The 25,594-nt window shown below is 34.1% G+C and overlaps 1 protein-coding gene across 4 annotated transcripts; it reads left to right on the forward strand.

Annotated features, from left to right (window-relative positions):
- Positions 1 to 25,553, forward strand: LOC143243899 (RNA-binding protein fusilli-like). 4 transcript variants are annotated; one of them, XM_076487664.1, is made up of 10 exons: positions 1 to 71; positions 681 to 735; positions 3,260 to 3,370; positions 8,562 to 8,737; positions 10,539 to 10,633; positions 12,065 to 12,280; positions 14,384 to 14,617; positions 16,876 to 17,071; positions 18,588 to 18,841; positions 23,529 to 25,553. In XM_076487664.1, exons 4-10 carry the CDS (start codon positions 8,647 to 8,649, stop codon positions 23,685 to 23,687), a joined length of 1,245 nt encoding a protein of 414 aa, XP_076343779.1. In that variant the 5' UTR covers positions 1 to 71; positions 681 to 735; positions 3,260 to 3,370; positions 8,562 to 8,646; the 3' UTR covers positions 23,688 to 25,553. The 4 variants fall into 4 exon arrangements, with proteins under 4 accessions (XP_076343779.1, XP_076343782.1, XP_076343780.1 ...); XM_076487667.1 differs by having other exon boundaries at positions 11 to 71; positions 18,588 to 18,769; XM_076487665.1 differs by lacking the exons at positions 1 to 71; positions 681 to 735 and adding an exon at positions 2,499 to 2,518.
- The last annotated feature ends 41 nt before the right edge of the window (positions 25,554 to 25,594 follow it).

Here is a 25,594-nt window from a genome sequence, read left to right on the forward strand (position 1 = left end):
CGATAAAACCGGTTGGGTTTAGCCTGGTGGTCAGTTTGTTGGGCTGCGTGTCATAAAGTCTGAAGTTTGAGGTGATGCTATTACGCACGCTTGTCATTTACAGCTGTAGTCTTGTTATAAAAGTTACAGTCAAACCTGTTATTTGGGCGTTGCTTGACTTGCTGCTTTCCCTTTACTCAGTAGTTTAAAAATGAAAGCATGTCTGAAGGCCCGGCATGGCCAGGTGATTAAAGTAATCGACTCGTAAATTGAGGTTCGCGGGTTCGAATCCCCATCACATCAAACATGCTCGCCCTTTCAGCCATGGGGCGACATAATGTTACGATCAATTCCATTATTCGTTGGTAAAAGAGTAGCCCAAGAGTTGGCGGTGGGTGGTGATGACTAGCTGGCTTCCCTCTAGTCTTACACTGCTAAATTAGGGACGGCTAGCACAGATAGCCCTCGAGTAGCTTTGTGCGAAATTCAAAAACAAACAAACAAACAAGCCCTCTGGCCTTAAACTGCAATATTAGGGGCGGCTAGCGCAGATAGCCCTCGTGTAGCTTTGCGCGCAATTCAAAACAGACCAAACTGAGATCGCCACTACAGTACATTAACTGTTTGTTTAAAAACAAACAAACCTGCTCACAGAAAACTTGACTTGATGCAAATACTTATAACTTTCTTTGTATTTCCAGGCTATAAATTTGAAAATCCGGATAAGATTAACGAAAGATTGGAACCAGGCATATGGTGAGTAAAATCAGTTCATTAAAACTAAGCGTTTGTGTGGATAGAATTATTTGCTTGACTCATTGTAAAGCTCAGAGCTACACAATGAGCTATCTGTACTTTCCCCACCACGGGTATCGAAACCAAATTTTCGGTGTTGTAACCACGCAGACCTGCCACTGAGCCACAATTAACAGAAAATATAATACAGAAATTATTAAACTAAATATTGTGATTTGTATAGGTTAACAGATTCACAGTTACCATTTTATAATTTACATTAAAAGTAAACGTCTTAAGCCCAACATGGCCAGGTAGTTAAGGCACGCGACTCGTAATCTGAGGGTCGCGGGTTTGAATCCCCTTCCCACCAAACATGCTCATCCTTTCAGCCGTAGGGGCGTTATAACGTTACGGTCAATCCTATTATTCGTTGATAAAAGTTTGGCGGTGGGTGGTGATGAATAGCTGCCTTCCCTTTAGTTTTACACTGCTACATATGGGACGGCTAGCGCAGATAGCCCTCGAGTAGCTTTGTGCGAAATTCAAAAACAAAAGCTAAAACCCATGAAATTTTAATGCCATAAATAGTTCTACAGGTATCTACAGGTTTAACTTGGTAGTGGAACTTTAGGTTTACAAATTGGTGACCTAGCTGCTAAAGGTTTGAAAGATGGATAAAATGTTAATAATCCTTTATGTACCTTTTTTTTTTTTCAGTATGACATAGCAGTGGGGGTAGGTGGGTTGGGTGTGTTACAAGAGTAATAGTTAATTCCATTTTTCGAATAGCATATGCCAGGAGTTTATGGTGGACGGTATTAACTAGCTGCCTCTTTTTTTTTTTTTTAATTATAACTCCGAAATTAGGGACGGCTGGCGCCGATTGCCCTAAAACAGTTTTGCGCAAAATCCAAGAGTCAGAATTAACAATATTGGTCACTACCAGTTAGTTCAATCTAATTCTTCATGCAAGAAATGCTGTGCTTGTCAAATAAACAGGAACATTATTATATGACACACGCAGTGTCTTGTGTGTAAACGATAGCTGATATCTTCTCATACTGTTTTAAAGTAAAATGTCAGATATAGTAATAAACCGACAGTTTACTATTTCAACAACTTTATATTTGTTTATCATTGATCAAGATGTCGCTGTGAAAATTAATAGAAAATATTCTTTTATAGCTTTTATATATTTCAAGAGGCACGATAGTCTTTGTTGTTTCTTGAATTAAGCACAAAGCTACACAATGGGCTATCTGTGCTCTAACCACCACGGGTATTAAAACCCGGATTTTAGCGTTATAAGTCCACAGACATACCGCTGAGCCACTGAGGGGCACGACAGTCTTTAATTATTACTAAAAGTTTTAGGATATTAACCATTAAAGTTCTTTTAATTAAATGTTTAAGAAAGAGGTAACGAGTCTAGTTAAGCATATTTTGACAAATTACTGTCATTTCTTGGTTTAAAAGGTTTTTCAACTTTCATATTTGGTAACATATCTAGCAGTATGGGCCAGGTTTTACTTCAGTTAGATCAAGTGGCCTTCTTTCTCGTCAGGACGTTTATCTGAACGTTCACCTGTTAGTTTTTGTTGCGCACGTGCAGGTTCTTGTCCTCCGTCAAGGTCAGGATTGTGTAAAAGTAAATTTAGAGACTCGGTTGAACCTGTTGTTGTAATAATAAGAATAATTTTTAACTGTTCAAGAATACACCAAGCTATAGTTTCGTCTTTTTCTTTTTTCTCACGAACATACAACACGGTGTATCAGACCCAGCAGAACACGATTAACCGTCGTAAGTGAATTCTCTCTACCCTTTTAAAAAGTTAATATGTATTAAAACAAACAAAAACCAGTAGGTACGCCTCGTAATATTTTATATAATAATTACGTTTATTAAAATGATATGATATGTTGATGAAACATGCGCGAATTAATTAACAATTATGATTATAATTACCCAGTTAATGACTTGTATCGTGTATTAACAATTATTATTATAATTACCCAGTTAATGAATTTGTATCGTTTATCCTAGTTGTTTTAAATACGATGACAAGAATAGCAGTTATAATACGCAAATCACTATTTGTTTTATTGTGGGATGTGTGGGTCATAGAATTCCAAAATTAGAAGGCAGTGAAGTACCTATGAAAGTAAAATGTTTAGTTATTTTTAGGTAACATTGTTCTATATTCCTGAAATGTGTACTAATTATTTGAACATATTTTATTAATAGATTACAACAAATCGATAGTACAATTGAAGACCGGTTGTGAGATCTTCACTTTAGTTTACAAAAGTATATAAACTTTGAAAGGAAAGAATGCATTTTTCTGACAAATCAGTCGAGTGTCATTAAATCTGTTTTTTCTCTTTTTATATACCAAAACAGTCAATATAGCTATAATGACACGAGACACGAATGTATGTATTCTATTCTACGTTATGTATTTCCTTACCAGTTTATTCCAAATAATATCTTTCTCCTTTTTTTTTGTCCCGTTGAATAAATTCTTCCCAAATGTATTTACAGCAGCAAGAATGAAGTAGTCGATAACAATACAGTAGTAAGAGCACGTGGGTTGCCATGGCAGTCGTCTGATCAGGACATAGCTCGATTTTTTAGAGGCTTGAACATAGTCAAGTAAGTGATAAAACTTAATGCCTAGAAGAAAAAAAAGTAGATAATATAATTATAATATTTTTCATCAACTGTAATCGGTTTTGTAGCTTCAGTAACCATTCTTTACTGAGTTTATTGTTCTGTAGTGGTTAAATGGATAACTGGAGACATCGGTAGATTGTTTGAAAATTCCATTACGTTATTTTACTTAGTTCAAATCTTCACGGTTTATCCAGAGTTATGTTGATGCATAGGAACAGAAAAAGACATAATATCAGGAAACTACAAACACATATTTTTTATAATTTGTTTATAATGTGATAAATTCGCACTTAAAAAAGTATTGAATTCAAACTTTATAATAGTTAATTTAACAAAACAGACGAAAGGACATGTTACTCTACATAAATTATCCAAAGGCACCTTTTGTTGTGTTTTAAAAACTAAAACTAAATATTTTAAGGTTGTTCACAGGATAAAATAACAGATTTTATAAATATTTCCTTTAAAAACAACGTCATATTACTGAAAAAAACCCAACCAAAAACGAATGCTCTAAAGGGTGTTAACATTGATAATAATTTTCTTAAATAATACTTTTATTATTATATTTGTTTGAAGTTAAGCATAAATATACATATGCTAGCTGTGCTCTACTCACCATGCGTATCGAAACCCAGTTTCTAGCGTTGAAAGTCTGCAGACATACCGATGTGTCACTGGAGGGAACACTTTTGTTATTAATATCTATATATTCTCAATGTAACTGCAATTACAAGCAATGAAGGTACGTTTTTAAGTATTGAACAGAAATAATAATACAAAAGTGTACAAAAAATAAAACTGAAAATACAACCTATAAAACAACAACAAATATATTTGAGAAATATTGTAGAGTGCAATATGTCTAAATATTGAGGATTGAGAGATTTAGTACGCTAATTCTTGCATGGAGATCAGCTTACCGTAAAAATGTTCCAATATGTCAGTTAGTATTCAGAGTTAGTTGACTGGATTACCGTAATTGTTGATATGGTAATTGGAAACTGTCTGACGATGTACACGGGTTTTTTGTTGTATTAGGATTTGTTTCTTTTTATTGAGAAGGAGATAAAAAGACTCTGAAATAAAACCAGACGCGACGAAACCAGGCGTGCATCACGTGGATTTGCACAGGGCAGCAAAGGTTCTTTGGAGCGACAAAAATGAATGTAAAAAAAAACAAAATTGAAATTGGTCCCTCGCTGCTCCATGGCCGAGTACACAATTCTTCGTCAGGTAGAACAGATGTACAGTTAGAGCACAACAATTCTGATAAGTATACAGATAATTCTCCTAAAATTCGTTGATGTGCAAGAAGAGGGGGGCACAGTTAGTATTTGCACAGGGCGGCAGAATACGTCAAGCCACAAGAAGAGGGGCTGGCACAGTCAGTATTTGCACAGGGCGGCAGAATACGTCAAGCCACAAGAAGAGGGGTTGGCACAGTCAGTATTTGCAGAGAGCGGCAGAATACGTCAAGCCAATGGAGCACATTTCCACTGGTTTATCCACTTTTGCTTTGCATTACTCAGAGTTGGCTAGTTCGATTACCATAAGTATATCAGTGGTAACTTGGTGTACACGGATGATCTTCTGTAAGGAACTTCGCTAGAAATGGGGAATAAAGACTCTGAAACAAGGCATATATTCATTTTGTTTATTGATCGGTGATCGCCCAGTACTCTGAAGGCCCGATAGTCGCAGAGTTTTGGCTTTCACATTATAAATATTATTTGAAGTTAAGCACGAAGTTACTAATTGGGCTATCTGCGCCCTGTCCACCACGAGTATCGAAACTCGGTATTTACTGCTGTGCCACTAAGGGGGTGTAATATAAGTCAAGATTGAATGAATAAAAAAAATTTCGAAATCCATAATAGATGAATGCAATCTGAAGTTAAAAGTTTAAAGGGTACATCTTGGCAGGGGCTTCGAGGGACCGGTTGCTTCTGAAGGTTTGTTTTAAATAGAAACAAGAGAAATATTTGAATCGATAATGTAATGTGTAGCTCACTGCATTGCCTCGATGCCAGGATAATTTTACTGACTAGAAGATTTGAACATGTTTAATGAGACAGGGTTACAACACTCTTTGCCACAATTAATCGCAAAGCTACACAATGGGCTATCTGTGTTTTGCCCACCACCGGTATTGAAGCCCTGTTTTAAGAGTTGTAAGTCCGCAGACATAAGGGTTCCTTATCACATCACTACAAATAAGAATCTTCAATGTTCATTTTCTCCGAAGAGTTACATTTCCAAATCAAATCTTGATGTGGTCTCTTCCGCTAACACTATCTGTGCTTACAATAAAATAACATAAGAGAAATGATGATGGATAAATCTCATCCATCCATTCAAGTGAAATTGCAGCCTTTAAATCATATCCAGGGTATTTTTCTAATAACATTTCACAAATTTAACTAAACAATCAATTTTATATTTTAAATGTTAAAAACAACGAACACTTGCATCTCCGAACGATCAGACCTTCGGAGTAATGCGACCTCGGACTAATGAACCGTCACTATGCACTTTTGACTTTTAATGTAAAACAAACAAAGAAACAAAAAGCAACAACATCGAGTACTTACTAATTTAAATGGTTTAATTCTTACTCTACACAAAACAAGATATGCAATTAGCGTCTAATGAGATCATTAGGGAGTTAATAACAAAAGACAGAAGAAAGAGATGCACCAACATTGTCCCGTCACACCAAACATGCTCGTTCTTTCAGCCGTGGGGGTGTTATAATGTGACATTCAATTTCACTATTCGTTGGTAAAAGAGTAGTCCAAGAGTTGGCAGTGATGACTAGCTGCCTTCCCTCTAGTCTTACACTGCAAAATTAGGGACAGCTAGCGCAGATAGTCTCCATGTAGAATTGCGCGAAAATTCAAAACAAACGAAACCAAAATCAACATTGTCTTTATATAGTTTTACTTCCTTGAGGGGTACCTTCAGCTAATTGTTGTAACACAGATCTGCAGACTGATGTATTCGATTTTTTCTCATTACCCTCTCTTTTTATTCAGGTGGATTACCACTGTTTTCTTTGTTTTTCAAAGTAAACAATTCTAATGATAAAGTTTTTAAACCAGTATTAATTTTCTTTCTCTTGTATTTAAAGGTTAAATAAAGATTTGTTCTCAAATCAAACCCAGCTGTCCATACAAGTCATGTATCTAAGCCGTGGCTACAAACAACATGATATCACATAGCTCACTTCCAACCTTAACCAAACAAATTCTTACACCGTCATTGAGTTTTCCCTAATTGGAATGAAAATAAAAAAAATAATTTAGTAGCCGTTTGAAATATTATTTCTACGTCTCTTTCTTATTTATCTGCCATTTCCGCAAATGTAATAAAATAAAGCTTTCTCATTGGATATTTATATAATGCTGTGTTTTTCCATTTCCTTCTATAGACGGACATAATTTTCAACAGTTTAGAAATTGTATGAAGTTATAAGTTATGGGGTTCACTAGTACCAGCAATGAAGTGTTGTGGTTTAAAATGTTTTTGACAAATATATTTCTTATTAAAAATAATTTTCCAAACTTCTAAGTTATTGCATGAATTTCTTTCATGAATATATTTTTCAAACAAAATGTGTTTGTCATTTCGCGAATATTTCAGGAAATCTTTAACAACAGGTTGATTTTTCCGCAGTATTCTTAAATATGGTAAAATATAAAAACTTATAAGACATTGTTTGATTTATTATCCACAACAGTTCCTAAAACCTGAGTATTGAATTTAATAAAACGCCTTGACAATTAGTGATTCAAGCCAACGTTTCCCAAGCGATGGGCTGAAAGTTGTAACCGCCACTTGGCTTCTAAAGGTATTATATCAGCAATTCTTCAATTTCACAGTAAACGGAAGTTTACTCAACTCTTCTTGTTAGATACATGCATTGCTTCTCTAAATATATATTATTTGTATATTACAATTTTATAAGTATAATATGGTCAGCAAAAATGTGGGACACCTTTAATTTGAAGCTCTATTACTGTTTTTTCTTGAGTTTTCGTTGTGTCCAACTGTTGTTTTGCAGTTTGCTCGTGAATTAATATACTCCAAAATTTTAGCTACACAAAAGAATTCACGAGTTTGATTTAAATAAACAGGGAAATTAAATAACAACATGTTAAAGTATTTTTACAGAGAATAAACTTTAAAAAGTTTGCAAAGATTTAAGAAAATCTTAATGGTCTTTGAATAAAGTTAGTTTTAGAGTGACACGTCACCATACGTTAAAGTTGGAATATATCAAGTCTTCAAACACAATTCTCTGTCCGTGATGTGAACATTTGGTTGGCTTACGTAACAGCGAATTCTTACGCGAGAAAAGCACAATACATTAATGTTAAGTAATATTATCAACACTGTCCATTCTTATCACGGGGTTTTGTATTCACTGACAACAGAGCTGTTTTCTTTAATACAACACTCAGTCACATTGATTTTGATATAAAAGGAGGTGGCATGTAGTGAGATTCTCTGTTTGTAAGTTCTGTTTTGTTGTGGGAATTCGTATGTTTCTGAGTTTCTGAAATTAGAGAAAAATTATTTGTTTTTTTTAATTTATTTGTTGTGATTCCGTTGTGCTAGAATTGTGCTCATTATAAAAGTTTTGAGTTTGATTCAATTGAGATTCTGTTTTTATTTTTTCGTTGTTCTAAGTTAGGTGTCGTATGAAGAGAAGTATGACACAGACCATTTCCTTGTAACTAGCACAAGTCTAACTGATTTGAGAATTCTCACTGATTTTTTTTTTTATCTAGGATATTTTCCTCTCAGGAGCTATTTCATGGTGATAAGTGACGTTTTTAAGTTATCCAATTAATCGAAAATAATTGTTAAATAAATACATTTGAAATTATGATAGTGTTTTATTGCAAACTTGAACAGTAATTCGTTATCGAAGTCAGTCTCAAACAACTTAGGGTTAACTACTTTCAGATTAGGCGGTAATTTTTTCTTTACGATTGAAGGGATAAGCTTCGATTTCGGCAACAAGAAAACGTGGTCTGACTTGATTTATTAATTAGGCCGTAAGTTCTGAACCTTTCATATAACGACTGAGCGTCTCTATGGTATATTGAGTTTCTTGAATAAGCAACATGATGAAATCGGTGTTTGTTACTGTTCCCCACAGAGGAGGAGTAGCTCTTTGTCTGAGTCCCCAAGGACGGAGGAATGGGGAAGCTCTTGTGAGGTTCGTCAATCAAGAGCACAGAGACATGGCCTTAAAGAGACATAAACATCATATTGGGCAAAGATACATTGAAGTCTATAGAGCATCGGGAGAAGACTTCGTTAATATTGCAGGAGGTAAGGCCTAACTACTTTTCTTCTGTAACTCGCAGACTAACTCTTTGTTCCACAAATTAAAAATTCCCATTGATAAAACTACTTTGTACGTTATGCAAAAAGCATTATAAATAAATGAGAAAATGTCTAAAGATTTTTATATTACAAACAAAGAAACGTTTAACCGTCTTTTTACCTTCTTCTCAGATTAGTAAATAATAACTAGAAACAATGATGTTTGTTTTGGCCCGGCATGGCCAAGCGCGTAAGGCGCGCGACTCGTAATCCGAGGGTCGCGGGTTCGCGCCCGCGTCGCGCCAAACATGCTCGTCCTCTAAGCCGCGAGGGCGTTATTATGTATCGGTCAACCCCACTATTCATTAGTAAAAGAGTAGCCCAAGAGTTGGCGGTGGGTGGTGATGACTAGCTGCCTTCCCTCTAGTCTTACACTGCTAAATTAGGGACGGCTAGCACAGATAGCCCTCGAGTAGCTTTGTGCAAAATTCCAAAAAACCAAACCAAACCTGTGTAGTGTATTCCGTTAAGAAAACACTCTACCGAACCACATAACGACGTGATTCTATTTAAAATAAATTTGTATTTTATCGACACTAAGTAGCACTGTCGAGTGAAATTTACACTTTTAAAAATATTAATATTAAATGTATTCCCCAGAATTAAACGATTTAAATATCTTGTGCGTCCAATATTACAGCTTCAACAAATTATTATGAAACTAATTTGGTGAATATGATAAAATAAACGCTGTGTTTACTTAGTATTAAAAAAACAACAAAATTTAGAGACGACTATTATATAGGGAGCGGTGTTAATTTCGGTAACATGGGTACAAACAGTGAAAATGGCCGTGCAGTTTGCTGTGTCTAGTGTTTCAAAGGTTGTAGGGAGAGTGTTTAAAGTCTAAATCTTATTCATTATCTTTTCCACTTCAAAAAAGCTATTTTAACCCACAGTACTATCTGCTATACATAGTACTTGTACTTTGATGCTTTGGTGAAATAAATGATATCAGTAGGAGCAAATTGATAATATTTTTATTCAATGAAGCGAATTTAGAAACAACTGTAGCTTCAGAAGGACAGACTAAACAGTCTTTGGTTTATCGTTTTAAAGAACTCTGAGAAATTACTTTATTGAAATTTTTATGTTCTTGCAGGAGAGCAACAAGAAACTAAATTATGACTTGTTCATTTCGGAAGTTTTGCGCAAAGTTATACAAGAGCTGGTTGCGCATAGCCTCCTCTCCCCAGTCTGTAACTGATAGACTAAAGAGAAAGCAGATAGACAATAATAGTCATGGTCAGCTCTTGGGCTGCTACTCTCGTCTGATTGAATAGTGAGATTTGACTGTTTCCCTTAAAACGCATTCACAGCTCCAAATTGCGGAGTGCGTTTTTGCGGAAATGAGTTGTGAACTTTGAATTCTCGGATTCTCAGTTCAGATACACTAACCCCAGCCCTAAATTATGGAATTACACGTAGTAATGTATCGTAGTAATTACGTTTTATATTTATAGTTAAATTAAAGTGAAGAAAACTGCGGTCGTATGTCATACAACAAACCACACATGCTTACTAAAACAGGGTTCGAACGTTAAACTTTTACAATACGTTGTTATTTTAACTTTGCTACTATAATTAGTTACATTGATACCAAACACTTTTCAACAGCCATAACTTTACTGCTACTATGTAACAATCGAAACTTTACCGCTACCCTGTAACAATTATAATTTTACCGCTATTTTGTAACAATAAAAACTTTACCACCACTCTTTAATAAAATAGAACTATTTTTCAGGAAGTAATAATGAGGCTCAAACATTCCTTTCACGCGGTGGACAAGTCATTGTGAGAATGAGAGGTCTTCCTTATGATTGTACAGCTAAGCAAGTGGTAAGTAAAAAAAATTCAAACAATTGTAATTTTATTTTGGAGGGCAGCATGGCGCATTTGCTCCACGCTTGGGTTCGTAATCGGTTGGTCGTGAGCTCGAGGCTGGCTTGCGTTATTCTTTTGTGTCCTTGAGCAACGCACTTCACCTCTATTGTTTCAGCCTAGCCAGCTGTATGGTGGGGTTGACCTGTGATGAACTGGCATCCCTTCCACAGAGAATATGTCATCATTCTCATCCGCTGGTTCCAATTAAGCCGGAGTTTAGCACCAGAGCCTATGTACCATGCTTATGAAGGATTTAACCATAATCTAATTTATCACCCATTTTAATATGTAGAATTTGATGTAGTGTTCCCAATGGAAATATTAATCGACGGGTTAATTAATAAAATAACTAGAGATTCGACAAATATTATATTGACAGTTTGAAAACGTATAACTTAATCATGAAAGGAAGACTGGCACAACGTTGTTAAAAATGAACGAACAGTATCTAATTTTATAGCTTAACACACCTAATTATTGGCACGTGACAGGTTCTTGACATCTGTAATAGTAAATTGCCTAAGCGGCAAATTTACTGGTCATACCTTAACTAAAAGAGGACAAAATGTAAAGACAAATTACCCACGAAACGAAAAAAATAATTTATTTCTTTGCAACAACTAGCTTACCATTATATACACCACCAAATCCATTAAGAAATCCCAGGATGCCACATCAACCGCGTCATTAAGGAAGTTCCATTAACACCCTGAAAAGGGAAACTAGAGTTTTCGAATTTTTCAACTCCATACAGAATCAGTATGGTAAAAACAACAACAACAAGAAGTAATTAAAACCAACTTAACGATTCTTTGTGCAAGTCGGTCATGTCTGAAAAATTGACAAGCCATAAGTGAAATGTTCAAACTTGTCTGTCTTCTAAGAACAGGATCATCAAGGTTGGTCACATCCGGTTCTTTTAGAACTTGTAATCAAGTTCAGAAACCTGTACTAAAGTATGGACAATTGTATTATAGAAGTGTTTTGTTGACGGTGTTTACGTATGACTGTTTTAAACAGTATAATGATAGAGTTCAATGTCACTAGTACCAAAGAAAGGTTTTTGTTCCTGAGGTTTATTTGAATTTCATTTCGTTGGTATTGATACATATCGTATTTAGCCTGCATTCTCTAAAACAACTGTGACGACCGCTTGTGATGCAACTTCTTTCAGTTGACAAGTCTTAAAACATCATATAACACTTTGTATGTATTCATTTAACTTTAGACTTATACTTTTATCATGTGATTTAAAATGTGATATTTTGCTGTTATTGTGTTATATATTTATATAATTTAAAATTAAACTTTTTTTAAAGCGTAATAAACGTTTTTTTTTTTTTAACGAAGCAGTTAGTTCTCTTAAACTTAAGCCTTTTCTTGTAGTTGGAGTTCTTCGGTAGTGGAGACAACCCCTGCCAAATCCTTGACGGTGAAGAGGGTGTCTTGTTTGTGAGAAAAGCCGATGGACGGGCGACTGGAGATGCATTCGTGCTGTTTGAGTCTGAGGATATGGCAGCACGTGCTCTTCAGAAACATAGAGAGCTAATTGGCTCTCGCTACATTGAATTGTTTCGTAGTACAACAGCTGAGGTTCAACAGGTGACGTCACATTTTATAGTGCGCATGTCGATGATAGAATAGATAATTTGTAAACTTAAGAATGTTTTGAAACAAAAGCATTGTAATTCGGTCTTAAAAATCATGTTTACATTGCGGTATTATTTAAAAAAAAATTATCCAATTAAACATGACTTTCAATTTTAATTTTCGTATTGGCACAACTTGGATACTTTCATGAACATATTGCAGAAGTTATAGACGCAAGTAAAGAAAAACTTATCAAAAAAGGAGTAAATGTAGGTATGACTAATATAAATCCTTGATAAACAATGTAAACAAGATATTAGGGATGGCATGTGCATCACCCCATATGTTATAACACAGACAAGCAGTGTTGTAGTGTGTTAAAAGATAGAAATAGGATAAATTAAACCTAACGGTGGTTGAATGGTTATACATATTGCTATATGTTGATTCTTGCTTGTAATATTATGTATTAGTGATGCAAACGCCATCTTTTCTATCGTGTTTACATTGTTTTTCAAGGATTGATGTCAGCCATCCAGACATTTATTTCCTCTTTGAAAAGTTTGCGTGTTTTTTAATGCAGTATTTCAATAGACACAGAAAGGTTGTATTTATAACCAAGTTCTAAATACAGTGATATTCAAATATAATATTATTTGTTTATCTGTTATTAGCTGGTAATTCTTGTTTCACTCTGTAAAAAAAAAAAAAAAATATTCAAAGGGTAACAATAACACCGTCTACACTGGAATTATGATTTAAAAAAAAATGCTACCAGTTATTAATTATTCTTATAAAATCTGATACTTCAGTTAAAACTATGTCACCTCAGTGAAATTGTTTGACATCATTGTTTTAGTTTTTATATTATCATGCAATACAAAAGAAACAGAAGAAATAAGAACAAGTTCATACTTTTTACAGTAATGTTTATAGACAATACCAGAACCTTCAACTCGGTTATTGCATAAATATTGTTATAAAAGAAACGCACTCTATAGTATAACGCTCTGATATCCCACTGCCGCCTGGCGTGGCCAAGTGGTTAAGGCATTAGACTCCTAATCCGAGCGTCACGAGTTTGAATCCCCGTCACACCAAACATGCCAACTCTTTCAGCTGTGGGGGTGTTATAATGTGATGGTCAGTCCCATCAGTTCGTTGGTAAAAGAGTTTGTAGTGGGTGGCGACGATGACCTGCTTTCCCTCTAGTCCGGTGTAGCTTTGCGCGAAATTCAAAACAAACTAAATCAAAATCTCTTGAAGAGATAGAAAAGGGAGAAAAATACAAAAAAAAAAAATATATATATATATATATATGAAAATACCAAAAAAAAAAAAAGAAATGAAGGAAAAAACAAAACAAAAAAAAAACAAAAACTTCTTGTTCGTCCATGCATGGACTGAGCCCTGAAATGGGCCTGAGTATGATGTCATTCTATTACTCTGGCCCAAAGCTTACAAAAAAAAAAAATAATAATAATAAAAAAAACCCTAAAGACAGACGTTATAATCGTTCGGGAGGGAGGAAGAGGTCAAATGTACCTGACCCTCCTGGGTATTTAACAACATCAATACCCAAATACCGACACAGTGAAACTTGAAGAGATATTTAAAACACCGTTTCGATAAACAAACTGAGTCATCCCTACATAGACAGTACTACCACCTAGCCGATGAGTTTGAAGTTATAAACTCACTTCTACAAATGTATGATTTCCCTTGCATAACTAAAAGTTAAATTAAAAGCTGAAAGTGTGATTTAGCTTTACGAAATAAATATTTTTTTTTCGCTGTCGTAACAACGCTCTATTAAATAAGCTTTATCACTTTATCTCATTTCATCACAACATTATTTGTTTCTCTTCGTATTCATGAGCATGGTTTACTAATACTGTTGTATACGGCAGTAGTTTAAATCTTATATGGTTGCTAAACAACAGCAATAACTAACGCTGATGGGCACTAGATGTCACTGAATAGTAATTTCACTATATAACTAATACAGATGGGCACTATATATTATTGGACAGTAATTTCACTATATAACTAATACAGATGGGCACTATATATTATTGGACAGTAATTTCACTATATACACTTTACGTTGACCAGGTACTAAATCGCAGCATGGACCCCCGAACCTATGAACAGCAGCAACCTTTGATAGCGAATATTCCCCAAGTCCCTTTGCTTCCCCAGCAATTACTACCCTCTGGATCCAGAAAAGATTGTATACGACTTCGGGGATTACCATACGAGGCGCAGGTGGAACATATTCTCGAGTTCTTAGGAGACCACTCCAAAAACATCGTTTTCCAAGGAGTTCACATGGTTTACAATGCTCAAGTATGTGATTTCGTCAGAATGCAGAAATAATACTAACAAACTACATCGTTTTATTTTGTTTTAACAAATAACTTAAAAAAAAACTAGTGATTTATATAAGCTGGGTAACTAAGATCAGTTTTTAAGAATTATAAATCGTTTGGAGACTATTACAATGATAATAACATACAATAAGAAATAAAAACAGTAATTAATTACAAAAAATATAAAAATGTTGCTACAAAGGTTAGATCTAAGGAACAAATTTTTCTTCAGCATCTTGAAACCGCCGTTTAATTCTAGAATACTGAATAATTGCATCATTTCGTTAACCAGATTTGTTCAGTGCTTGAATTTTGGGTCCATTAAACTAAATGCTTCTCGTGAAGTAAAAAAAAAATAAAAAATAAATATTCACTGAATTACCCGTATCAACAAAAATAGCTTACGGACGTACATTTATCACTACTTCTCTTACTAACAACAATATTTTGTGTTAATTAATATTTAAATTGTGTGAAAAAACCAATTAAAGCAGAACTACTTGTATGTTACTCCACTCAGGAACGTATTATAAGATTATAATATATCTTATATATTATATATATATAATATATATTTTTTTTATTTATTATATTATTATTTATATAATATATAAAATATATTTTGTACTGGTGTCGTACCAGATTATCAGATATGCCAGCTTTGGTGACAATCTGTCCAGCGGTTTGCCAGTTATAAGCTGACACGCATATGCTCAGATATTTCCAAATATTAACTTAAGTGACTGTAACAGCTACTGATTTTGAATTTATAAGGATTTTTTTAGTAGTTTTTATATATTTTTTAGCAATTTTGATCAGCAGACAAACATAACGATCAATTTTTTTTAAAGCATTCACACATCGGTTTATACGAACATTTTATTTTATGGAAACACATTTCTGATATAATTTTGTAATGAGAAAACATTCCATTTATTTTTATACTGTTTTTTTTTGTATTAATTTTAGTAGCATAGTTTATTTATCAAAATACGATAACCGAGAAAGTGTTGTCGCATTTTAAAAACCATTAAGAGTTTGTTAATTAACAGATCAAATAACATTATACATAAAACTGTTTATCAGGTAGAACTTTGAAAGATTCATTATTATTATTTTTTTTTCGATTTGAAACATGGGAGTGGATTTAAAACGATGGAAAGATAGAGAAGTATGTAAAACGATGGAAAGATAGAGAAGTAGGCGCATGTCTGAAATGAGTGAAGAGTGTAAGATAGAAAAAAGCCATTAGATAGCAGTAATTTATTTGAAACGTAACTTTGGACAAATCTATTATTACTTTAATATTTTATTTGATAGTTAATGTTTGTTTGACTAGGAAATTTAACTGTTTGCCAAAACTGAAATTTCAGTATTAAAAGCATGTTGAAAAAGACGTGACTAATAGGAGTTGAACATTTTTATTTTTAAAAAAATTATTTGAAAATGAAAAAAAAATGAACACATATCCTAGCATTCTGTTGACATCTGACAAATTATTTAAAATTTGTAGATAATTTTTTTTTTACTGGCCTTAATATGAAAAACCATTTGAAGATAAAGAGCGCGGACAGTGGCGGGTTTTTCGTTAGGCCTTAAAATTGTATTTTATGGTTTAAAAAGGTCACAGTCGGGTTTTATAGGCCTTTGAAAGACAAAATGAAGATTAATGATGTACAAAGTTGGGGTTTTTCTTGGCATGCGAAAAATAAATTAAGGGTTAAGAATATAGAGATTTGGGGTTTTCTTCAAAAAGAATAGAAAGGTTTGTAAGACTTGAAGTGCATTGATTACATTTTGTCATTATGGAGTTCATTTTTATCGTAATACTGAATGAATACGTAATTACAGGTTACACTAAAGTTAGGCTAAAAGTGACTGTTTCAAAAACGAAAAAAAAACGAACGATTTTCACATGAATATTACAGAATGGTGAAGAAAGTGGTGAATTATATGAAACAAAAGGTTTCTTGCCTATTTTCACTGGGGTTATTTAAGTCAGTATATTGTAAATAAATTACATATCGGCACATTTCAATTGTATTTAGTATACCGTATTGTAACAGAATGTGTTATATATTTCTGTATCTTAACTGAGGGTGTTATATGCTTGAGTGTTTTAAATTACGACCGATGGTTTTTAATCAAGAGTGGTAATTGTCAGTGTATATTAACTGTAGCAGGGTTAAAAATACTTGTTTGTCGAACTTTTATTAAATACTCTATTACTTATAGGGGCAGCCATCTGGGGAAGCTTTTATCCAGATGGATTCGGAACAATCAGCCTATCTAGCAGCACAGCAGCGCCACCATCGCTACATGGTTTTTGGAAAGAAACAGCGTTACATAGAAGTTTTTCAGTGTTCGGTGGATGATATGAACCTTGTTCTCACTGGTGGAATTCCCATCCAGAGACAGCTTATTTCTCCTGGTAAGTTACCCTTGTTGGAGATGTTCGTTTCACACACTCGTTTATCGAGATAAGTTGCCCTTGTTGGAGCTGTTCTCTCTATACAGCTTATTTGACCTGAAAAGTCACCCATATACACCCTTGTGCAAATTAATTGAAACATGACGGAAAATCACGATTTTTTCAATTTTTTGCGTTTTATTTCTAAGAATCCATAAATTACTCACAAATTAATACATGATATGACCGCCTTTATTTTTCAGAAGATCTTTAATCCGCTTTGGCATCGAGTCCACGAGTTGATTGCAATCTTTACTAATTTTTGGATTGCGGTACCACACCTCAATTATGGCCTTAATTAGCTTATCTTTCGTAGTACAGTCTTTTCCCCGAAGTATTTCTTTAGAAATCGCCCAAAGATTTAAGTCCGGAGAGTTTCCACGCCAGTCCAGCACCTTTATTCGCGTTGTAGTCATAAAATTCTTCACTAGTTTCGATGTGTGGCATGGAGCCAGATTTTGCTGAAAAATGCCAGATCCATCTGGAAATCTCTTTTTCAATTCTGGAACGACTCTTCTCTGCAAAACTTCGATGTACTGTGGTCCTCGCATCATACCTTCTACGATATGTAAGCCTCCGACGTCATAGTAGCTGAAAAAGCCCCAAAACATTCAAGGGATGTTTTACGAACTGATTGGTGTGAGATTCTCGAAGTTTCTCACCTGGAGATCTGCGAACATGCAGACTACTTTGACCCTGTACGAAGAAATGAGTCTCGTCACTGAATAACACCTTCCTCCATTGTTCTTGCGTCCAGTTCTTGTATTTCATACCCCATTGATACCGTTTTTTATTCATTGAGTTGATAAGAAGTTGTTTTTTGACTGGTCTCCTTGCCCTTCTAACGCAATTTCGAATGACGTAATATTCCTCAAAATTTCGTCATATATCCCAAATATAGATCGACCGTATTGCAAAACACAGCTAATGACGTCGTTTGTGTGAAAAAAAAAGATTATTAAAGGAAATCAGCGGGTCCTGCGAGCCTACACCGGCTGCCATGCTAAAAATATTGTAAAATGACCATTTGTTTTAATTAATTTCCACAAGGGTGTAGGTTGATGTTTTTTATTTAGAGCTTGAGTTATTTTTCGACATTAGAAATTGTATTTTGTTTTGAAAATTTGCCAGGTTTCTAAACTGAAATCTTCGTGTGATTAAACGTATTGTAAAAACAATACCTCATACTTATCATAAATAACTGATGGGAAACAAAAGTGTTTTATTAAAACGTAAAAATATTAATGTTTTAACTTTCCTGATTTTCCTTGAAATACATATATTAAATAATGAACAAGTTATCTTGAGTTCAGTTAAATATTTATTTTAATTCTGGATTAAAAACAAATACTTTCTTTAAGTTAAACTTTGGATAATATGATAAAATAACAACAATAGCAAGTCATTATATAATGTGTTATTAGATGCATCTCTTCCAGTTTACTTGATACAGTTGCGGCTTTTGTTATTATTTTAGGAGGAACAATGCTGCCACCACCGTATGGTGCATATCCTTACGTACAGACAACTCCAATGTTGCCGACAGTCGCTCCTCTAACGCCACGAGTGCCTACATACTATCCGCAAATTTTCTACTGGCCTTATCCGAGTCCACCTGTGTCTCCTACTACTTACTACAGTCACACTGGGCCTACCATGGTAATCATGCGGGGGCTTCCGTTTAACTCTTCTGTAGCTGACATTCTCAAATTTTTCCAGGGGTTTTCAGAGGTTAGGGGCTTTCTAGCTATTTCTTTGCTTTTTTTTTTTTTGCCTGTTGAACTAGACTGTCAGCTATGAAGCTTCTTTTAACATTCTGTGAGATATAAAAAGTTCTTGTCTGTCCATTTCCGCTAGGTGGAGGGATTCCAAATTTATTTGGTGGATTTTAGTTTTAATGATGCATGTCTGAAATGAAATTGCATGCATTGTCATATCGGTAGCAGTCTTGGTCAAACGTTTGAAACATCTCAGAGTGGCAATAAGACATTAATATATACATAAATATAATATATGTGTATGTATTAGTAAAATATTGTGTGTATATATATATATATATACAACACTAATTTTTTCAAGTCGTTCTAAATTTCAAAAAAAAATAAATTTTTGCGTTGTTAAAATTTTTTATAGGTTTCCGATTTCTGGACAATATATATTAGAATAATCGAAGTAGCTTTCAGTTAATGACTGATTAGTTAATTATAACTTTTTAAAATAAATTTATAGATGTGTTTTCTGTATTATCGTTTTATTTTTCTCCCTTTTGGGAGAAAAATATTTAGATATTATGGGATGTACTAGTCATGCGTGAGAAAAGTTGTACGTGTTTTTGTTCATCATTTATTTATTTTTCTTGTTGTTTTGAATTGATTACGAAATGGAGGCGCCACTATCTCGTAGCGTAGTTCGGCTGCTCAGTGGTTAGTGGTTATGGAGGGACTCTTTGAAAAGTTTTAATTTACGGGTAGATAATACAAATTTCGTTCGTTTTAATGAATTTATAAAATCTTATACGCTAGAGTAGCATTTTCCGATAACATATGAAACTGTTGATCAATTTATTAATGTAGTGGAAAGTGAAACGGCCCGGTGTGGCCAGTTGGTTAGTGCGCTCGATTTGTAATTTGAGTGTCGCGGATTCGAATCCCCTTCACACCAAACATGCTTTTAGCCGTGGGGGTGTTATTGTGTGCGGTCAATCCCACTATTCGTTGGTGAAAGAGTATCTCAAGAGTTGGCAATGGGTGGTGATGACTTGTTTCTTTCCCTCTAGTCTTACACTGTTAAATTAGGGATATAGCGCTCATGTAGTTTTCTGCGAAATTCAAACAAACGCGAAACTTTGAGCAACAGTGTGTAATTGCTAAACTGTTTCTCAAATTTTTGTGCCCTGTATGTCTTGAATTATTATTTTTTCTTTCTGATCCTTCAGGTTTTGAAGGTGGCCACACCCAGAGCCGGATTAAGACCAGAGTTGTCCCAAAGGCAACTCCAGTTCTGTGGCTCCTTCTATCTCCACAATATCATTCTATCTCGCTTTTTTTTGTTTGCATTGATATTTTGCCAATCAGATTAACATTGTTACTAAAAATAGCGCTTTTAAAATCCTATAGTTTAGAAATTAAATGCATCTGAGAAAACTAACAAACAAAAACCAGCATAATAATTGTAGGTTCCTTAACACCCTGGGGTCATGGATAACTGCCTACTCCACCTTTTGGTTAATCCGGTCTTGACCACACCTAGTGTAGTGTTTGGACGAGAAAGAAAAGTTCATATCAGCGACCTTAAGAAACGTTTAGTTCATTGAATTTATGTACGTGAAATCCATTATTTATATCGAAACAAGTTGTGCTCTTCCGATTTCTTAACGTGTGGAATTAAGATTTTTTTAATAGGATACAAACTTAATCATGAAATGTATGTATGTTTAAAGATACAGGAACCACGACCTTCTGTAAGTCGTATATTTTACTGAAAGCTATCAAAACTTATAACCAGTTGATTTTGGTTAAGAAGTACATTTAAATACCTATAAGAAATAATTACACTGAAAACAGTAAGTTATATCTTTATCTTCGTAGAACAAAGACTGGATTGTAGTGTGTTAATATCGGATATAAACACTTTCATTATATGTAAGTAAAATTGAATACCAAAACATAGCTCCCTTTCTTCTGACTTTGGGTATTGGTTTTCTTACAGCTTTCTATTGTCAGAAAAAATATCCAAATAGAATATCGGGGTTTAAAATGAAATATTTTGGGTAGTTAACTGCGATGAAATGTTGAAGCCGGAATGTGGGTTTCGATATCTGTGGTGGGAAGAGACATATAGCTCATTGTGTAGCTTTGTGCTTAACTAGAAGCAAACAAACATTTAGACTGTTACATGTAAACAAGAGAGTTAATCTACAGAATTGAACAATATGTATGTGTATTAAACAACTAATATTTTGTTATCTTTGTGTTACAATGTGCAGCAGATGATCAGAGGAATTGTAAAGCTGATTGTGTAACAGTATGTCGGCCACAAGAACTTTCACAATAAACACCCATCATTATTCCGACTTCTTGCGTGTGGAAAGTTCCTCTACTGGGAAAATACTGCCACATGGCCGAAACGTAAAGCCTCGTAGGTATCGATAACTCTAGACTGGAATTGTGAAAATGTTTTCACATTGCTAAAACCAAGAAAGAGCTTTATACCTCCCTCTCCCAGGTGCATAAAGGTATTTTATGGACTTGCAACGCTAGAATCCGGATTTTAACATCGGTGGTGGGTAGAGTAGAGATAGTCCATTGTGGTGTTTTGTACTTTGTGCGTAACTTCAAACAAAATGATTTATAGGCTAGCTTAGATGTGGAATGATATAAGGAAAAATAGTTCTTTATAGGTTATCTCCAAAATCTCGCCACTGTCTACGTCTGTTGGTGCTGATGACATTCTCTCTACATTATTAGTTTAAAATTAAGGTCGGCTATACGAAGATACCCTTATGTAGAGTTGAGAAAACACAAACAAAATAGTAAAGAAATAATTTGTCTAATAAACATCGTTTTGTTAATTTTACTTTACTTGGTTATCTCATTCTTATCCTGTCTGGTTACTGATTTATTTCTCATATTTTTCACTTGCATTCCGTGTGAAGGTCCAAGTGTAGCCCATAAATTAACGAGCTGTACTGCGTATCGAGAGGATTCCAAGGTTTGAACTCGCTAGATGTCGTTCATTACCTTCCACATTTTACAATTGTAGATGCGTAACAAAAGTAATATGAGAAATGAACGCGTTCTATACGCCAAATGAACCCGAAAGTCACGTGAATATTCAAAAGAATGTGCCCGGTTGACACGAGACGAAAACGAAAATGTTTTTGTCTCGTGCTAAATAAGTAGTGTTGTTTCCGGCTAGTATAGACGGGTGATGTAGTCTAAACGTGAACCAAAATTTTGTATTCTATTAGCATAAATTTATGAATTATTGTATTTTAAAGTGTTTTCATAATGCAAGGGGCTCCTTTTCTATCGAGATTGTTAAAAAAGAAGTTAAGTCCATTTTTCATAAAAAGAATATGCTCATTTTAGCTACGGTCCTGATAGCACCTACTGTAATTTTTTAGGTTAGTCTTCTGTTTTGTGACCTTATAGTGAGTGGATCTGACAGTCTCACCTATAACTCATCTATGACCTTAACGTGCTGATCGTTTTTTTTATCAACGATGGGCAGTGAAATATGAACTTACAGATTCTCTACAATACATTTTATTTAATAGAGCGAAGTTTTGTGTTCTGAAATTATTTCATTCTAATAAGTTCATTGTCTTTATGAGAGTATTGTTCCAAGGGTACTTGTCTTTGTGGGAGTTTTGTTCCAAAGGTAATTTGTTTTGATTCTTATTAATTCGTCAACAAAATCTGCCCCCCGCTGAGACAGCAATAAGTCTGCGGGTGTTTTTCTTATAGGAAAACCACATCGAGCTATCTGCTGTGTCCACCGAGGAGAATTGAACCCTTAATTCCCCTTATAAGTCCGAAGACTAACCGCTGTCCCATCAGTATACGTAAGTCTACGGATCGCTATAATCAGCGATTCGATTCCTCTCGGTGGACACAGCAGATGGCCTGATGTGGATTTGTTCTAAGACAAACGTACAAACTCTTTAAACAAAATAAACTTAAATAATAGATGTTAATTATATGCTGTTCAATCTTGAAAGTGTTTTTAATGACAGTTACAAGTACAGGTTTGAAGTTATTTTAGAACTAAAAGGGGGATACTTCTTATAATTTAACTTCAGTATTTAAAATTGAAGCAAATTTTAAATTATTTATGTTTCTGTTAAAATATAAATACTTATATACGTGTGTGTGGACAAGCATCATAATACGTTTAGAGCATACATTTAAATTACCGTATTTTGTATGTTTTTTTCTTTGATGAATTTCTCGCAAAGTTGTCTGTGCTGGTCGTCTCTAATTTAGAAGCGATAGGCTTAAGTGAAGGCAGCTACTCATCAATACCCACCGCCAACTTTTGAGTTACTCGAGTCGCATCGTAGAATTGACTGAAAGGTCGAACATGTTTAGCTCTGAGATTCGAAGCCGTAAAGTGCAAACCAAGTGGTCTAACAATCAGGCCTGACTAGGTCCGTTTTCTGCGTGAACGTTAAATAAATTAACACAACTTCTGGGTGAGTGTTTATATGTTACAATCCTATACTTCACGTGTCGGTTATTGTAATTTACATCTTCGATTAAAGGAATGGTTTATTGGTGATTTTATGTGCCTCGTTTCGTTAAAATATTTGACTAATTTCCCCAAAACGTCAGCACTTGAGAAACTTTCGCTACAGACACCATCTCTGTTGAAACAAGTTTCGACTAAAATATTTTTGTGATTTCACGTTTTCCAGTTAACTTCCGACTGTATCCAGCTACAACGAAATGGAGAAGGTCGACCAAACGGTGAAGCTTTAGTGACATTTTCCACAAGAGCCGAGGCGGAGCGTGCTATTCAGGAAAAGAACCGCCAGAACATCGGAAATCGTTACATTGAACTTTTTATGGCTTGAAATAGACAAAAAGAACCTAGCATTTGTTGGCTATTCGAAACTATATAACTTCTGATGACATCCAAGTTTAGCTGTGGTGAGATTATAAAGTGGATTGTTGAAGCACAGAAACTTAACTATCTTTTAGACATGCAAGATAGCGATTCTTTCGAGTTTTTATTAGTGATTCAGTACAATATATTTTTTGTAGATCTTGCGATGACAACAGAATCGACGTCTTCCAATAATGGTTTCTTCCTTGTCATAGTAAATTCCTAGTGACTAATGAGGATAAAAACGCATTTGTATAGCAGTCTAGTGTTTCTTTGATATACATGTTAACTTGTACCTTGTTCGTGGTTTTTAGTAAATACCATTATCTTGAATTGTCTTGAATATTATAACTTTTTTTATATCTTTTCTTGAGTGCAAAACAGAAACTCTTCACTTTTGTTGCGCGGTTCTCTTTAAACGACATGAATTTTGTATTATTGTAATTGAAGATTTTTCCAGCTTTTATTTTTGTGTGTGTATTGTTAGTTTTATATATGTATTACTGTGTTCTGTATGTCATTTCGCGTAAGTTATTTTTATGAGAAAACATGTTTTTCACAGTTTTGAAGTGCATTCCAAGTGCCTTATGCTATAATGACAATTGAAATTGCGCGTGTTATTTTGTGACTTATATTAGAACATTATGTATACATATATATTTAGAGAGAGAGAGAAAATATCTCAAAGCCTTTTTTAACGTTTATTAGCTGAACAGAAATATAATATAGCAATCAAAAGAAGCCGCCGTCACGAATACCTTGTTTATTTTCGCGTGTTTTGTACGTGCAGTGTAGATTGTTTTAATGGGTTGTTGATTCAGTCTTCTAGAACTCTTCAGTTTGTATGAACGCGTTCAGTTCTGTAATCAACATATCTACCATGTATATTTCACTAGTTATTAATTTTTATTGTATCTTTTTATCGATAGATGAAATGAGTTTAGAAATCGCTCATGAATTTTAATTGCATTTTTAATTCACTTTTCACGTGCTGGATGATATACATTATGGCTAAGAGTTTTTAAAAAAACTCGAGTAATACGACGTGTTAAGTGAATGAATCTTTAAAAATGAAGTTAATGTGTGTGTGTAATATTCTTATTTCGTATATATTTTATGTATAGTGACAATTTTGTATGCTATATAGAAGTTTAAACTTCAAAGAAATTTTGCGATTGCCTCATCGTGCCTGTTTCACACTTGCATCAATGTTGTCTCAAAAATATCAGACTTTCTTTTATTTTGAAAAAAAAAAAGAATTGCAAGTTCTTTTATAAGTATTTTATTTTCTATGGGTTTTACAATAAAAGCACTTTTACATAATAAAAACTAGGCCTAATTAAAACAAAGTATGCAACTTTCACTTGAAGTTTAGCTTCAATAGATTAAATAATTGTATTAAAGTTTTCTGTTATGGATTTCAAAAAATAAAATAAAAAAGTTTTGCCTTACCACGTATTTTGCAAAGATAATTAAATATGCAACTACCAGATGAGATTGAAACATATTTACTGTAATTTAATTTGCATGATTCGATAAATATTATGTGCAGTTTATTGTGATTTATTCTATGTTTTATGTGAAATATTAAACGTTCACTTAAGCCAATAGATTCTTGTAAATGATATGGAAAAAGTGAAAATATTTTTACACTATATATTTTACAAAAACAAAAAACTGTATACAAGGCACTTGTAAAAATAAACGATCCTACATTTTGATAGTTAAATAGAGCTTGAGTGCCTTAGAGAGAGTTAAGTTGAGATGATTGTATATTTTGAGATACGTGTATTAAACTGCAATAGTTACCTTGAATTAAACTTGCGTGAATTAACTTATGGTGTATTAATTCTGCGAGAAGTTCCAATCGAACGT

The sequence above is a fragment of the Tachypleus tridentatus genome, chromosome 2, assembly GCF_004210375.1.
Source record: "Tachypleus tridentatus isolate NWPU-2018 chromosome 2, ASM421037v1, whole genome shotgun sequence".
Taxonomy (NCBI): Eukaryota; Metazoa; Arthropoda; class Merostomata; order Xiphosura; family Limulidae; genus Tachypleus; species Tachypleus tridentatus.